Source organism: Scleropages formosus, unplaced genomic scaffold (genome assembly GCF_900964775.1).
Source record: "Scleropages formosus unplaced genomic scaffold, fSclFor1.1, whole genome shotgun sequence".
Classification (NCBI taxonomy): Eukaryota; Metazoa; Chordata; class Actinopteri; order Osteoglossiformes; family Osteoglossidae; genus Scleropages; species Scleropages formosus.
The window spans coordinates 82375-99092 of record NW_021641044.1 but is presented as its reverse complement, the minus strand read 5'-3'; the positions used below and the strand labels follow the sequence as shown (position 1 = coordinate 99092).

The following is a 16718-nucleotide window of genomic DNA, read 5'->3' as shown; positions in this document are numbered from 1 at the left end:
GTGAAAAGAAGCATGATCACCACCGACATCTCCAGGGTGTCAACCTGGCTGTCCAGAACCAGAGTGAAACTTGGGTATGAGTTGATAGAGGGCAACGTTAGAGCTGGAGGCCTTTGACTGCTAAAAGGTGTCACTGCACCACATAGCTATATGCTCAGTGTCATGCTAATGTACTACTTGCAAGAAACCAACCAATTTCAATAGCCACTTGCCCTGTGCAGGGTTGCAGTGAGCCAGAGCCTATTCCAGAGACATTGGGCGCAAGGCTGAAGGAGGGGATGTACACCCTGGACAGGATGCCAGTCTATCGCAGGGCCACAACTAGTCACCCAGGCACACAGCCAGGCAGAGGTACTGGAGCAATTTCAGAACAAGCATATTGCTCAAGGGCACTACAGCTGGAGGCAGGAATTGAACCAGCATCCTTCAGAGGCAAAAACAGCCGCTCCAACCACGACGCCACCAGCCGCCCCTACTAACAAAAAGTTAAGACTTAATCAGGTAAGAAGTACACTGTTCTTTTACTCTGAAAATATGCAACTCTTTGTGATCTTTAGCTCATTTTTATTTAGAAGCAGCTGCAGAAAATTACACTTTGACAGACACATACTGTTTATAGTAGCTTTAGCTGAGTGGTTTACCAAATTTCATTGGGAATTTTCAGAGGTCATTAGATAACTGGGCCATGTTATGTATGATTAATTTAATGCACCCTGTGTGGCTCTTATTAGTAGAAAGTGGCATGTGACTCGTCAACCCAAAGTAATGATGGATGACTTGTACACATCTCTGTAGGCATTGCGCAACAGGGCATATGGAAAGCACTTCTCCAGCATGTCCTGGCTAAGGAATGGGGACTCTTCCACTATCTAGAAAAAGAAACATTAAAAAGGGACATCAGGGTACATTGACATTTTCATGTGGTTTTATTATCATCGCTATAAAGGAACATATACTTATCAGGCTTGACATTTCCTATTGTGAATTTATAGGAGCCTTGAAATTCATAGAATTAATCTCAAGTCATTTATTTTCATGGAAATTTTAACTAATACACTGGCTCTTGTGTTATGAACATATGAGTTACAAATATATGAAGATTTTTTTTTTTTTTTGCTTAATTGCATTTTCAACACTGTTACTGCTTCTAAAATTTTTCTGTTATGCAGCAGAAGCAACTGTGTTTCTATGTCCAGCAGTTAGTTGTCTGTAGAATGCACCCAAGCAGAATAAGTGTGGGGCTGGATTAATTCAGCTTGCTTGTTACAGTGTTTGCAGAGTGTTGGTGTTCAATAAAAAGATGATAAATATGAATAGCAGTTTGTGGAGTTGGGATGTTTTTAATTTCCCTTTTTTAAATTACTTTCAATTTGCCTTGAAGTTTGTAATGTAAAAATGAAAATAAATGAAATTTAAAAATTACATGTTTTCATTTACAGTATTATAACTACATTCAAGATTTTTACAGAAACTAATTCTTTAACTATGGAATTTCTGTATTAAACCTTTATTGATATTGCACCTTATGCTTCTAAATATCACACTGCATTGGATAAGGAGTTACTGATAATGAATAGAAGTCTGAGTTTTTTATTAATTATAGCTTCATCTGAGGCTACATCCTAACCTGGGAATAAATTTGGGGACATCTATATTATTTAACTTTTGTTGATTTTTTTTTTTTTTTTTTTTTTTTTGCTCAGTGATAAAACTGAGTAATTCGAAACAAATTGAGATGCATCACAGTTGTGTTTGTAAGCTGTAGGGCCAGTGTAGCTGAATTTTTCAAGAACATATTGATGTGTTGTTATAATGAATTTTCACTTCATAGACCACACACATTTAATGAGCAAATGGATGGAGAAGGATTACCATGTGCAGAAGTAGGTAAATGGAATCTCTGTTTTTGCTGTCAGTTCTCTCCACATTCTGACCCAGTTGCAGTAAGGTGGAAGAGGCCACCTGTGGGAGATACCCAGGAAAGATTTTGCTTCTTTTCACATAACTTTCACTGTAAGATGCCTGATTGCACTGAATGACAATGCGGAAAAGCAGTATTTGTTTAACAAAGATGGCAATTTTTTACAACCTTCCTGCATTTTTACTTTCAAAGAACAGGTGAAATGTTTGCTGTGCATCTTCTGTATGAATTTTCACCTCTACTCACAAAGAGGAATTCCTTCAAGTGCTGCTCTATGTTCTTGTTTTGAGCTGTAAACATAGCTGCTGACAATTGGTTTATGGCAGTGGCAAGACAATGGATGTTGTTATGGTGCCCTGTGAGAGAGAGAAAATTGCAGTGAAAGTGGCTGCTAACACGGTAACAGACCACAAAGCAAGACGCATGCAGTGCAGAATTGGAAACATTTGGTTCACTGAGGCCCGAGAGTTTAATTCTTGGAAAACCTTAACAGGCCATGGAAAAAGCAACATAGGGAAAATGCCATCCTTTGCTTTGCTGGATTTTTGAAAAAAAAAAAAAATGTTTTTACGTTTTTGTTTAGGCTTTAAGCCAGATAGCTGAGGTCACTAGGATGGAAGCCAACAGCAACACTGTGAATGCACGTCAGAAGTAGATGTCTGTAAATAAATTTTTCTTGGCCAAACATTCTTCCCACAATTCATGTCTGCAGTTTTGGAGCAGTCACACTGAAATGTTGTGTGTTAACTCCAGCTCATTGCTGATTTGGTAGTTAGGCCTATGTTGGTCAGGCTTTACCTCCATATTCACGGCTGTAGTATGAATTAGGGTCCACCGCGAGAATGGGAAGTGACACTGCGACGTAGATCAGGAGGAGGTATGTCAACTTGTACTCCTCCTCTAAAGATGAACCATCTGTAAGCATGGAGCAACCACACATTAAACATCCTGGCAAGTTTGAAGAACACTTTCAAAACACACATCCTTACTACTGAAGTTGTCAGTCCTTCTATTTTCACTCTACCTGTGCGCATGTTGGCGATGGCCGTGACAAGGGCAGGATCAATGTCACAAGACAGTCCTGCTGCAGAGGCCAGCTCAAACACACTTAGAGTTGCCTACATGTCACAGGGAGCAGAGGAGCACACAGCACACATAAATGAACCAGTAAACAAATGCACAGCCACTGCATGAAACCTCTTCCTGGCTCCTGCTCAGAATATTTCCGTTGTTATTGTGGTTATAGTTCACAAGCTGTAGATAAGATCTGAGTATGCTTCATCAGACCATCAATGCTGCCAGTGTCACTGGAAGTTAAAGTGAGTTTTGAACACGGTCATCTCACAAGAGAAAATTGCTGTTATTTCTATTTTTCAGCCATATTAGCCACAAAGATAAAGGATTGGTATCCTAGCTTGCTTTAATGTGTTTATCCATAAGTGGATGTGGGATTCTCATTTATGACAGGGTAAATTAGATCATTGTACAGTGTCGTTTTACTTTAATTCCAATAATAAATAATATTTAAATCTTTATCAGATGATTATACATACATCTGAAGCGGAATATATCAGTTTCAGCATTGAGGGTTGATTCAGAGGGAAGGATATTGTTTGGCAGTACTCAACACTAAGCCCACATACTTGTATCTGTCATAGTGAATTCATGTGAATATGTTTTGCAATGACCAACCAAGCACCATTGCCACCTCTATAATTCCTATTACTGTCTGTATAGCCTTTTTAATAAACTGTATTTATAATGATTTATCATTTCTCTGACACTTTCTCCAAAGCGACCTTCACTTACTTACCCATATGTTTGGCTGGCTAATTATTTACTGGAGCAGTTTAGGGTAAGTACCTTGCTCAAAGGTATTACAGCTGGAGGTGAGATTCAGCCCTGCAACTGCTGGGTCTGATGGCAGCAGCTCTAACCACTACACTACCAGCTGCCCCCAAACATCAACAGTTGTTGCTTTTCTTTAAATGTCCTATTTATATAGAAATTTGTGAGCTACTTTTATTAGTATCACTCTGAGGATTAGTTAAACACATAGTCATTAATTTTAGTTTTTCCTAATTTACCTGAAGATGACAAATGCATTTACCTTAATGTCTGTTTCTGGAGAGATCATGTCCCTAAGGCACTCAGTTGGTCCCATCAGGTAGGGACAATGTTTCTGCATGGTCTGAAAAGAAAGGTTAACATGAACTCAGCAAGTTGAAGGGTTAACTGACAGAAAACGTTTAAATGAAAATGAAACAAAGTAAAAATATATTTTATTAGTTAATTTTTGGGGAGGCGCGGTGGTGCAGTGGGTTGGACCAGGTCCTGCTTTCCAGTGGGTCTGGGGTTTGAGTCCCACTTGGGGTGCCTTGTGATGGACTGGCGTCCCGTCCTGGGTGTGTCCCCTTCCCCTCCAGCCTTACGCCCTGAGTTGCCGGGTTAGGCTCCGGTTCCCCACGACCCCGTATGGGACAAGCGGTTCAGAAAATGTGTGTGTAGTTAATTTTTTTTTCCTGTGGTTACAGTATTTAGAAAGGATGTGGACTTTTCTGCCTAGTTTTACACGGATTATCTATTTGAAGCCTTAAATACTGTACCTTTACTAAGTTATTCAATTTCAATATATTTTTGTCTTATTTTTCTACTATGACATTATGTTTTGATGACTTAGATAATGTTCATTAACATATGTTTCTTCTTAGAAATGAGATTACTGTTTCCCTCTTGTTCATATATTTTTAAATATTTATGGGGTATATTTGGAGGTGGTTTGTCAATAGTCTCTGCTGGAGCTGGGTATGCAGAATTGCAATCTATTATCATAATGCAGCGGCTGCCAGAAGCAGGTCTTTTTATGTGTGGATTTTTATGTGATACCACAGAGAGAGCTGTCACATGCAGACAGCTCAAGAGTAGAAAAATTGAATAGCACTGTTCTTGAATAGATCCCAAGAAAGCATTGATACGTACATCTCCCAGTGCAGCCTGTATCATGGCTCTGAAGGACAAGATCACGCCAATGATGGTCATTCTCTTCAAAACATTCTCAGATGCTGAGAAGGAATGATAAGGAATAGGAAAGAAGCCTGCTGAGGACAACGAATTTGTCTTTTATATTTTAACATACATAACATTTTCCGTGAATGCCTGCATGCCAGAAGTCACCATACCTGGGAGCCTGCTCTGGAGATTGGTCATTGCCTCGGGCTTATCAAAGTTTGATCTTATCTGCACTAGAACATCCATGTTGTCAATCACAAGTTTCTGGAAAACAGAAAATGGGGTTATACGTCAAAAATTTCACTAACTAGATGTTTGTTGCTGGCTTTTGCTGGAATATGTGTTAGGTGGTTAAGAAACTGGTGAACTTTACCTTCAGCTCGCTGACTTGTGAGGTGATATGCCACATTAGGTTCTCAGTCAGGAACTTCAGTCCATATGGACCAATCAGCTCTGCCAGTGCTTGCAACTCTGGGAGGTGAGATGTAGAGGGAGGCAAAACTACATGACACATACTGACTCATGTTGATGGCTGACTATAGATCTTATTACAGAGGCTTATTTACAGTTGCATTCAGATACCCTGTGTGTGGGAGCTGAGCTTTTTTCCAGCCCTGGCCATGCTGGGAGCTGAATTTTGAATGTAAATAGGTATAATATAGTCATTAAAAGTGGGTACAAAGTCTCCTGAGGTGAGAAGGTGGGTGATACTGGTATGTGTAGGAGGAAGAAAGTCATACTGCAGGTGAGAAAACACACAAAGATAAATAAGCAGAGGCCTTCACAGTATGAGCCACAGCATTTTCCAGCACTGAAGACTTTTTGTGTCACGAAAATTCCATTTTGTCATACCCTGCATTCAGTATGAAGCGTTTGCTCATTGTTTGACCAAGAGATGGTAAAAGGCAGAAGTAAATTTTCACCAGAGACATCAGAGTACTCCTCTGCTTTGAATCTTGTTTCATTCTCATTGGGCTGGTTGACAAAGCAATGCATGGTGGGACAGTGGATAATTAAGGCACTGCTCGCTTGCCGAAGAAGGCCCTCAAGATACCTGTTGAGATACAGATTTTTGTGAGTCACAGGCAGAGCCGGGTTATTGTGTCATCCTCTTTTCCACAGAGATTCATAATCCAAGAAAACTCCTTATACATTGTATGACACAGATGATCTGTGAACAACTCAGTCCAGTCTAGGTGCAGGGGACGGCACAGAATATTAGTCCATGCTTGTGTAGTATGTAATTGTCTTTACCAGCTGGTGTAGAGAGTGGTGATGGTCTGGTCCCCCTGGGAGTCCAGTGGCTGGGTTTGCTGCAGCAGAACACTTTTCACCAGTCGGGTGACGTCCACACTCAAGTACCGGGATAGGGTGTACAAGCTGGATGTGTATGCCTTGATCCCTGCTAACAGGTCTGACGGACGAGTGATCTCATGGGTGGCCTTGTTGTAATTGGCCATTCGCACGATGACCCTGTAAACAGCATTGAGATCTGTCATTATGTGCAAGTAGTCCATGAAAGATTCAATGAACCATGATTCAGTGTTGTATATTTTCTCCTGGGGGCTATGTAAATAAGTGCTGCCACTAGTGTAATTGCTGCAGAGTTTTGTTCTTGCACTGTTTGTATACAATCACGAGCAGTGTGACACACTTCATTGTGCAGCCGCCCCATACCGTACGTTTTGAGCTTTTATAGAAATTAGTTGCATTCCATTTTCAGCCATCTGTCTAATTTGAATGTTCAGCTGGCATGGCTATTAGTTCAGACATATCGCTATTACTGTGAACTAAGTACAATAACCAAGCACACATGCACACACATACACACCATACAATAAAATGTTTTTACTGAGAATTTGTTAGAACAGCTGAAGGATTAGAGGGTGTAACTGACTTGGCGAGGTTTATTTCCAGCTGTGAGAGAAGGTACTCGGGGGGGATGATGACGTGGTCCCACACGGTGAAGTGATTGCAGTAGTTCAGGGAGGAGCACAGCTCTGTGAGGGTCAGGTGAAGCTTGTCCATGCTGCAGCCATGGGAAGAGCACATTTACATCAACTGTTTTCTTGCACTTGTATTAATGTTTCTGTTATGGCATAGATTATAATGATTTTTCCCTCGATTTTTATCGCACTGATCAGTTGGCTACAATAACTGCAATAAACTAGACGATGGCAAAAGCACAACAAGACATAACTGCATGCGTACACTGACTTGGAGCACTCACTTGGTGACAACGGCTCTGTCTTTTCTCATGCTTTCAGTCCCCGGCTTTTCCCTCTGCACTTCCCCCTTTTTCGGCACCTGCTTCTTCTGCTTCTTGTTGCGGGCGGTGCTGATGGTGTGAGCACAGTGCTTTGGCAGCAGCTGCGAAGGGGCCACAAGCCCATTGCAGAAAGAAAGGAGAAACTTGAGCAAAGTCAGAGCTTTCATGTCACTAATTCCGAACACATACACATAACATAATTTATAAGAAAAGTAGTGTGCTTTTACACTATTGTTTAATAATCCCTGTTGGAATTTTTGGGTGTAATGATAAAAATTTTTCAGTTTTCCACGGTAATAAATTTTGTCATAGCCTTCCTCCATTTGCAGTACAAAGGCATGGCAGGACAGTTTTAAAATCTAGGTCCAGGTACTTCGTGTAAGAATAGGATTCTTCTCACCACATCTCAGTCATCAGTGTTTTTTTTTTTTTTTTTTTTTTTAAATGGTGTGGAGAAAACCTGGAAATGTGCATTTTGATGACAGATTTAAAAATGCTTTTCAGTCTGTGTATTTCAGCTGCCGACTAGTACCGAGTTCATATATGCAAAATTATATTTTAATGCTATTTTAAAGGATTAGTATTTTAAATATGTTCTGAATCCTGCTGTGTTTTAAGACCGATGAATGGCAGATACAGACAGGTAGATGTTTGAACTGTGGTGGCAGTAAAGTTCTTTGGCAGCACCTGGTCATCCAAGTTGCACTGCTCTGCACAGATCTCCAGCACAATACTGCATGTCTGCTTTGCAATTTCTTCCAGGAATGTCACACAAAATCTCAGACTTCTCTTCTCTATGGCATCCATCTGGATTGAGCAACAGAGGAGATATTACACATCAAACTGTTATAAAGGATGTTTTTGTTTCAGTCAGAAGACATTACATGTACTACCGTTTGACACAAAATTACATCACACAGAAGAGATGTTTGCACGTCACACTGCCGGTGTTTTCCAGCTGTGTTGTTTCTGGATCTTTTTTTGTGTTTTAAATGGCTTGGAAAGCAGTTATTCATTTAGCTGACATTTGTCTCCAAAGCAACTTACAATGTTAAGGTTACAGTTATTTACCCATTTGTATAAGTGGGTAATTGTACTGGAGCAATTGAGGGTAAGTACCTTGCTCAAGGGTACTACAGCCAGAGGAGGGATCAAACCTGCAATTCATGGATCCAGAGGTAGGAGGTTTAACCACTGCACTACCAACTGTCCCAACCTTCAGTTTAGCCAGTGTCCTTCATTGTATGCATATGTCATTGCAAACTTAAATCCATAGTAAACAGAAATATTTACACCGCAGCCCTTTTACTGTTTTTGTTCGTCACTTTCAGCAAACGTCTCATTCATTTTAGTGCCTGTGCATTTAATATCAGTTACATGTGTTCTTCAATGCTGACCTCTTCTGGGCACATCTGATGAGTACATTGGTTGAAGTGCGAGCAGACCAAAGGAAATGCAATAAGATATCTTTGCATTAATACGTCTTCACAGCCTTGAGAAAACATCTTCTCAAAGACACGTGGGTAGAAGCTGTCGGGAAAAAAAGTACAGCTTGCTTTTTAGTGCTTCAATGGAAAATCTTTAGAATACTAATAATAAATGTCAGTAATTTATTGCATAAATATTGGGTTATTTTGAATTATTTCTGTGGCAAACATATTTATGTTGATTGGCATAATACATGATATTAATGTTTGCATTTATTTATCAGGCACTTTTCTGCAAAGCAACTTCCAATGAACTCTACGTAGCACTATCAGCACACACACCTTATTCACTACGGTGACTTACACTGCTAGATACACTACTTACAATGGGTCACTCATCCATACATCAGTGAAACACACTCTCTGTGTCACTCACACACTATGGGGGAACCTGAACAGCATGTTTTTGGACTGTGGGAGGAAACAGACACAGGGAGAGGATGCAAATGCCACACAGACTGAGCAGGGAATCAAACCCATGTCTTCTCACACCAGCCAAGTACTATGAGACAACAGCACTAATCACTGTGGCACTGTGCCTTCCGTAATATGACGTAAAGCTTTAAATTCAGCAGACTGTAAATAATTTGCAGCTCTACTTCCTTATCTGAGCCATAACAGCAAAGATGCCTTCAGAGAATGGCAATAGTACAGGTCAAAGGATTCAGAACTATAAGCCATCATGTAGAGTACAGCATGCATCGTCAGCATAATTAGTACAGATTTCCTGCCGTACACTCTTAATGAATACCAACCAGAGTATTGAAAGATCTGAGGTTTCTCGAAGGACCCCATCAATGTCATCCATCATTTTGGTGTGAAACTCAGTCATGTTCATTATCTTGGCCAAGTCAGGATAATCTTTGAGACAGAGTGGAGCCTTAGCCACGCTGGTGTACGCCTGAAAGAAACAAATAGTCCTCCCTTAATTCAAGTTCCTTACTTGACAGTGCAAGAAAGAAGAATTCTAAATAAGGCCTGTTCTGTAAAAGTAGTGTTGATGGAAGGGTTCTTCTACCTGCAGCCTTAACCAATCCAGTCTGAGAGCTCTGAAATCAAACTCCTCCCCATTTTCCACTGTCAAACCATACAGAAAAACAGATCAGCCTCAGAATACTAGGTACAAATGACCAGATAGGTGCCTATGTAAAGCGGAGCAAAACAAATCTGTTTGAAGTTATTTTTTAATACCTTGCTTCACTGTTAATGCAGACAGTGTAGAGACAAATGATGTCATCAGAACTGATTCTTCTTCTGGACACACATTCATGTTCTAGAAACAGAGATATGTGGGCAGTAGACTTTTGGTAGATATTCTTATGAATGACAGCAGCTCTATCCTTAACACCTCCTGTGGTACCTGTATTGTGTCGTTTAATGCAAGGGCATCAAATTGCGCCAGGTACTGAAGGTGGTAACGCTGCAGTACACGGCTGTGCCGGCACATCAATGTCTTCAGTTTCTCTGTGTAGAACAGCAGTTCGGCCAGTTGCCTGTAGCACACACAGTAGAAGACATCACACGTCAACGCTGTTGCAGAGCTGGGCGAGCAAAGTCAGGACTGAAGTCCGTGTTTTTATTTTCTCACCACATGCTCCAAACAAATGGATTAATGATGGTTTCTTAATTACCTGTCATCTCATAGTAATAATAATAGTGGCATTAAAGGACCAGAGGCAGCTGGTAGTGTAGTGGTTAGAGTTACTCCCCTTGGACCCCCAACATTGTGGGTTTAGGCCTCATCTCCAGCTGTAATACATTTGAGCAAGGTACGGGCACTGAAATTGCTCCAGTTGAAATATGCCTAGCTGGATAAGTTGTTGTAAGTGTCTTAACATCGTAAGTTACTCTGGAGAAAAGCATCAGATTAACAAATAAATATAAGTTGAGGTCCAACAATAAGTTTTTAAACATATTCTGATCCCCAGTTATTTAGCATTTTGTTTAATTTCTTTGTTACTACATTTTCCATTCTTGGTTGGTCTTGGGTTAGCATTGAGTATGGTAAAATTATGAAATTCAAAGAGTCAGACATGACGTTCTACTGAGTGTGTAGACTCACGAGTCTATGTAGTCTTCAGGAGTCTTGGTCTTGGGGACGTTCTCTGAGTGCCGGACAAGCCAGAGCACTTCATCGCGAGAAAACGCCAGGGCCATGCACACATACAAGGCCTTTTTTAACACAAGAGAAAATGAATGATCCTGTTAGGTCTCTATTCTATTAATCTCTTTCACATATTTCATTCCTGTTATGTCTAAGGAGCAAATTATTCACAGCAGTCATTTTGATGTTTGCTTTATATTTCTTTTTGACCCAAATTTTCCAAAGATAACAGAAACATGTCAACAGACCTTAGGTCCCAGCAGTCCTGGTTCATCCTCTAGAATTTTACACAATTCTTTTATTGCATTTCGTAAGAATTGTCTTTTCTCTTTGTGTATGGCTCCACTGTAACACACAGAGACACAAAATGGGCTTTGTGAAATAATGCAAAGGGTGACATGTTACATTTAAGGCCAATTGGTCATTTCTTTTGACATGTGCCTGAACGTTTAAAAACTGCATTTTCTCACCAGTTAACTATGACATGTTCTCTGCACTCTTTGATATCTGCAATCCGCTTGCTGTATCTGTTCCAAACAAAAAAATAAAATCAGAAATAAAGCAGGTAAGGCTTTCAGACACAGTTTTTTTTTTTTTTTTTTGGATTTCAAGTTCTTGGGACTTATTAAAATGTTAATTTGTAGCCAGCCATAATAAACATGAAATGTTTCTCCTCAGCTCACATTATTGGTGTTCCACAGCAGTGGTGCCTTATGGCAGTAGAATCTGTATACTGCAGAATGTGTAGAAAGGTACATACAGATGGTATACAACTTTTTCAACCAACTGAGAGGCAAATTTAAAAAAGAAGAATGCTTCACAGCAAATGAAGCAGTTTTAGATTTGAACAATAATTTTGCCATCTGTTCAGCATGAATTATTTGGGTACCGATGCCTCGTATTGAACTTTGTAATGTAAATGTAAAGTCTGGCACATACCCTTTGAGGGTGTCAAAGTAGTCCTCTGTGACCTTATGTATGTTGATTGTCTCATCTCTGATGAGCGTGATGTACAGGCCACTGCGCAGTGCCATCTTCCACAGGTCCTGTGAAGCCTGGTTAGTGTTCAGGCTGCTGTGGCAGAGCAGGAACCCCACTGCGGAGGATGGCCGAAGGGCAAATGAGAAGCATATCATGGAGCAGCCTGCCCCTGTACGTGGACACTTGTGACCACATGGGTACAAACATACAAAGAATCAAGAAGGGACAATCCTTTGTACTCTACACAGACAGCTTAGCCAAGGAGTTTTATTTCTCTTCCAGTTACAAAAAGCCTAGCACATGATAACTAGAATGGGAATGAGTTTGCAGCATGTAGAAAGTATTACTGGTGAGCCAGCTGGCAAATACTCACAGATGATCCAGCGCTCCATCACCTCCATAGGCAGGTACTCACAAGGCATCTAAGAAGAAGAAACAGTCCAACTAACCTTCTCCAGTACTTGCGTAAAATACTATACTGCACCTTTTGCACGTGTTTAAATGGATGGTTTGGAAAGAGTATGTTTAATATACACTTTTATGTGTTTCTCTTCAGTATTTTATATTTTACAAATGCACAAAAATAACCGCCACAACATATAGAATATATTTCTATAGATAAATTACTAAATAAGGCGTTTATATGGGAGATGTGTGTCTTCTGCTCTCTTTTTGATATCCCTAACTTACAATTGATGTGGTTTTCACTTTTGTGATTTTTCCAGTTCTGTTTTCATGTTTATATGTTACACGGTTTTACCAGATACGCAAAACAAGAGAGCTCTTGCAAGGAGAGCCCTCAGAAGTGCTCAGGGAGAGATGCGGTACGTACGGTTTCACAGCAGGCTGGGGAGAGCATATCGGCTGGCACGCTCAGCAGACTGAGGAGCTGGGCGCTACGCCACTGCTCAGCTCCCAGGTTCCTGCGCGGGTACACCATGTGCAGTGAGAGCACAGCACCCGTCACCGACTGCCCTCAGGAAGGGAAGAGAAACAGGAAGCAGGGACATGTTTGGCATCAGTATCATTCCCACACTTTTCTTACAGCACTGTTCCTTCCAAGTTTGACTCAGCTGACAGATTGTGATTTAAAGAAAAAACTTTGTGAATGCGAAAACTGTTAGTGCAACTTCGAATAGAATGTGATTGTTTTGAGGTTTCGAGAAATTCCCATCACCACTCAGGCTTACTTTAGTATGGGGGCCAAACTCTTCTGTCAGTTTTTTCCATGGGTGGTCATACTCCAAGATCATCTGTCCCAGCCGGGGGTAAGAAGGATCACTACAGGAAAATAAACGCCAAATAAACAAATACGGGCAGCACAGCAGCGCAGCAAGTAGTGCTGTTGTCTCACGGCACCTTGTGCGGAAAGACACGGGTTGGATTTAGTTTCCATGGAGTATGCCCTGTATGTTCTTGCATGGGTTTCCTCCCACAGTCCAAATGTGTGTTTCAAATAAGCTGGTGGCAATAAGTTGCACATAGTGTGTATAAGCAGCAATCTGTTACACTGTTCTTGTGTAATTCAAGAAGTCACTGTATGTTTTACATCAGTTAGGCTACACTTGTTCAAGAGACACCTTGTAACATGTTATGACATGTCACAGTCACAGCGGGTCGCCATGTGATCATGCTGTGGTTGCAAGCCATCGGAACTTATTGACTGTAACACATATAACTGAGCGTTGATTTTTTGCGTCTACAGGAGTGAGAAAGAGGGCTTCTAGTCTCCTGTTTGCATAACTGTCTTAAAAGTACATCATCACTGTGCAAGTTGGCAGCAGAAAAAGTATTGAGTACAGTATTGAACACTGTGGTAATCTTCAGAGTTCTTTGTAATTTCAGTTTTTTTATTGACATGAATTTTTGTGCTGTCAATATTGATGAGTATTGATCTTTGGCTAGTTTGACTTTACCTGTTGCCATTAGACATCTCATGTGCACAGTTGTACATGGCAGTGAGCACCTTCCTGTCATCGATACGGGAAAGCATCATAATGACAGAGGTGTAGGTCACAATGAGGTCCAGGTAGCTCTTGGTGAAGTCAAAGTTCACTGTCTGTGAAAACAGGAATCAATTTTTCACTGGCAAGGGCTGACCTCTGAAATTAACAATAGGCAGTAAGTAGACTAGACTAGTGGTTAAGTATAGCGCCTTTTAACCGATTCAGTTCCTGGGATTTAAAAGTCACCTTCCGAGTTACTTTCCATTATGTCACAGGCCAAGCAAATAATAATAATAATACAGTATTGTTATTATTTGTGGGGGGGCGCAGTGGCGCAGTGGGTTGGACCACGGTCCTGCTTTCTGGTGGGTCTGGGGTTCGAGTCCCGCTTGGGGTGCCTTGCGATGGACTGGCGTCCCGTCCTGGGTGTGTCCCCTCCCCCTCCGGCCTTACGCCCTGTGTTACCGGGTAGGCTCCGGTTCCCCGCGACCCCATATGGGACAAGCGGTTCTGAAAATGTGTGTGTGTGTGTGTGTGTGTTATTATTTGTTACTGATTAATATGGTAATAAAACAGACGTGTCAAGGGGCAATTGCTGGGTTCTACATTTTCATCTCACAGTGATGGGTCAGTATAGCTTCATACTCACTATATTGAAAAAGCACTGGCAAGCATCTATGGTGTTCAAGAGTTCATACACATGATCCTAAAAGAACAGACACAACAGAAAATAGTAATACTTTTCACAAGAATTACCTGTTAATTGCTTAACAGATGTCAAAATTTAATTTGTTCATAACAAACACCAACAAATTTCAACAAGTAGAAGTGCCATGATCTCAGCTGTCTTACCCTGAACTCCATCACATCAATGAAGGAATAGTAGTAACTTGTGAGGGCTACGAGTATTTCTGACTTCTGCTTCTGGACACCAGATAGATTTTGCTGTAATTATAAGAAATGTAACAGTGCAAAGGTGAAACAATTACTTATTTAGCCGATTCTGCAAAGCAACTGACAACATTCAGCTATTTGCAGTTGTTCACCCATTTACACAGGTGACCAATTTTACTGGAGCAATTTTGGGTAAGTACTTTGCTCAAGGCTACTACAGCAGGAGGTGAGATTTGGACCTGTCACCTTTGTGTTCGAAGGGAGCAGCTCTAACCACTATGCTATCCGCTATCCCATTGAGTTGCCCAACCTGATGATTAGTTAATGAATTTAGCATTGAGAAAGAGGGAAAACTAGATCAGGTTGAATGCAGCATGGGTACTTACAATGTTTCCTCGGAGGTCAATGTTTGGGAATTTCTTGTTGATGTATTTGACAGCAGGCTCCATTGCCTTCTCTGTCAAGAACGAGGGTTTGAGCTGAGGGTCAGAGCATACCTGACATGACAGAGATGTAAAGATGAAAGTGTGAGTGGTAGCAAGGCACTGAGAGTTTAGTAGAACACTGTCAAATGCCATATGCTGCTTAACCGTACCACTGGTCATAACCACAGAGTAGCCCTGAGTAGCCTTGTGACCCAGTATGGAAAAATCTTTTCATGCAACCTCATTGGATGGGCTACGAGCAAATGCAAATGCGGCGAATCTGACAACATATTTCACAGGACGTCACATTTATATGCGACACATCTTTCAATGATATGTGCGGTTTTCCGTAAAATTAAATTGTTGTAACGTAAAAACTGGGGTGAGAATATCGCTCGACGATTGTGCATTTTTAGAATTGAAAATTAGCATTTGTGTCAATTGTGCTGTTTCGAACTTTCAGCAGTCTTGCTTCCTGTACAGACTTCCGCTTTCAAGATTGGGGTGGCCTTCGAGAACCGAAAGCAGTCTCATCTGCAGTTACTGAGTGCGGGCACAGAAATTCTCTGCTGTCAGAGCACTTTAATCGCTAAAACTAACACACGTACACAGCTTTGACGCGTTATTGCAACCGTTCGCATACGTTTAACGGCAGCCGCACAACACAAGTCCGACAGTTTGCCTTATCCTTTAGACTTTTCACGCTACGTGAAGGGGCCCCATCTGTTGCGTTGTGGCCTTGATCATCTCCCCGCTTGAGAAAAGGAAGAAATTTGCTCTTCCTGCACACCTGTCCCATCTGTTCTGCTGCTAAGAAGGTTCTCAAGACCTGCAGGATGCCACCTATGTTTGTAGCATCTATCCTGCTTACTCTAAATGCAGACGTAATGTCTTCAGTCATAAACTGAGTAGTTCTACTTCCTATTTTCAGAAGAAAGTGACACGATCTTATGGGGAAGCTTGTTCCTCACTCACCGTCTTTATGTGTTTCATCCGAATGAGGACCCCTCTGCCCCTCTCATTGAGGACAGTCAGCTTCTCGGCCAGTTTCTGCTGGTAGGCCATGGCACCAGGTGTTGTACTCCCTGTCGTGCCTCTATTTTCTCCAGGGGTAGTACTCTTCGCAACGACTTGGTCACACACAATATGACCACACCCTTTTCAACGTTGCGTTGTCCCCATAAGAGTGGGCGGGCCCTAGCGCTCTGCTCTCCAGTTCATTTCGGGGAAGAGCGCCGATCAAAGAGTCTGAAGTTCGGTTCTACTTCACCGTCGATCTTCCCATGCAAACAGAAGTGTGCCTCATGTCGCCAGTGGTGGCTATGTGTGTGTGTGTGTGTCGTGGCGGAAATAGTAGGAAACCACAGCTGTAGATATCACCAGGTCCTGCCGTACAGGCTGTGTCGTCACGGCTTCCTGTCTCTTGTAATCCTTGCTTTAGCTTATAGAAAACCAACAGTTGTAACTTTTGTCTGTGGGCCTTTTAGATGAGGACTCTACATTCATATCCATGCATGTGTATCTTGATATCATAAAAATATTTTTCTAAAGGAATAGTTTTGAATCAAGGGGGTGCGGTGGCACAGTGGGTTGGACCGGGTCCTGCTCTCTGGTGGGTCTGGGGTTCGAGTCCTGCTTGGGGTGCCTTGCGGTGGACTGGCGTCCCGTCCTGGGTGTGTCCC

General features: G+C 41.5%; 1 protein-coding gene across 1 annotated transcript; it reads right to left on the bottom strand.

Annotated features, from left to right (window-relative positions):
* Nucleotides 1-556: 556 nt before the first annotated feature.
* Nucleotides 557-16372, bottom strand: LOC108928404 (nck-associated protein 1-like). The gene is made up of 31 exons (XM_018742308.2): nucleotides 16012-16372; nucleotides 14998-15108; nucleotides 14570-14662; nucleotides 14367-14423; nucleotides 13688-13830; nucleotides 12962-13052; nucleotides 12604-12741; nucleotides 12145-12193; nucleotides 11730-11886; nucleotides 11261-11317; nucleotides 11039-11135; nucleotides 10749-10858; nucleotides 10047-10179; nucleotides 9878-9959; nucleotides 9705-9763; nucleotides 9442-9587; nucleotides 8597-8729; nucleotides 7887-8006; nucleotides 7161-7300; nucleotides 6828-6959; nucleotides 6185-6403; nucleotides 5854-5984; nucleotides 5304-5401; nucleotides 5101-5194; nucleotides 4901-4983; nucleotides 4032-4112; nucleotides 2946-3039; nucleotides 2720-2836; nucleotides 2168-2277; nucleotides 1873-1962; nucleotides 557-869 (listed from the first exon to the last, which is right to left on the bottom strand). The coding sequence occupies exons 1-31, from the start codon at nucleotides 16099-16101 to the stop codon at nucleotides 753-755; spliced, it is 3372 nt and encodes a 1123-aa protein (XP_018597824.1). The 5' UTR covers nucleotides 16102-16372; the 3' UTR covers nucleotides 557-752.
* Between the last annotated feature and the right edge of the window lie 346 nt (nucleotides 16373-16718).

Bases quoted from the DNA above. Each gene is read 5' to 3' on its own strand.
- LOC108928404 (XM_018742308.2), bottom strand. From the start codon at position 16,101: ATGGCCTACCAGCAGAAACTGGCCGAGAAGCTGACTGTCCTCAATGAG. The intron at 14,424-14,569 runs GTAAGACAGCTG...CTGTTCTTTTAG, and splicing joins TTGATGTGATGGAGTTCAGG to GATCATGTGTATGAACTCTT. The intron at 9,588-9,704 runs GTAGAAGAACCC...TGTTTCTTTCAG, and splicing joins TGGATTGGTTAAGGCTGCAG to GCGTACACCAGCGTGGCTAA.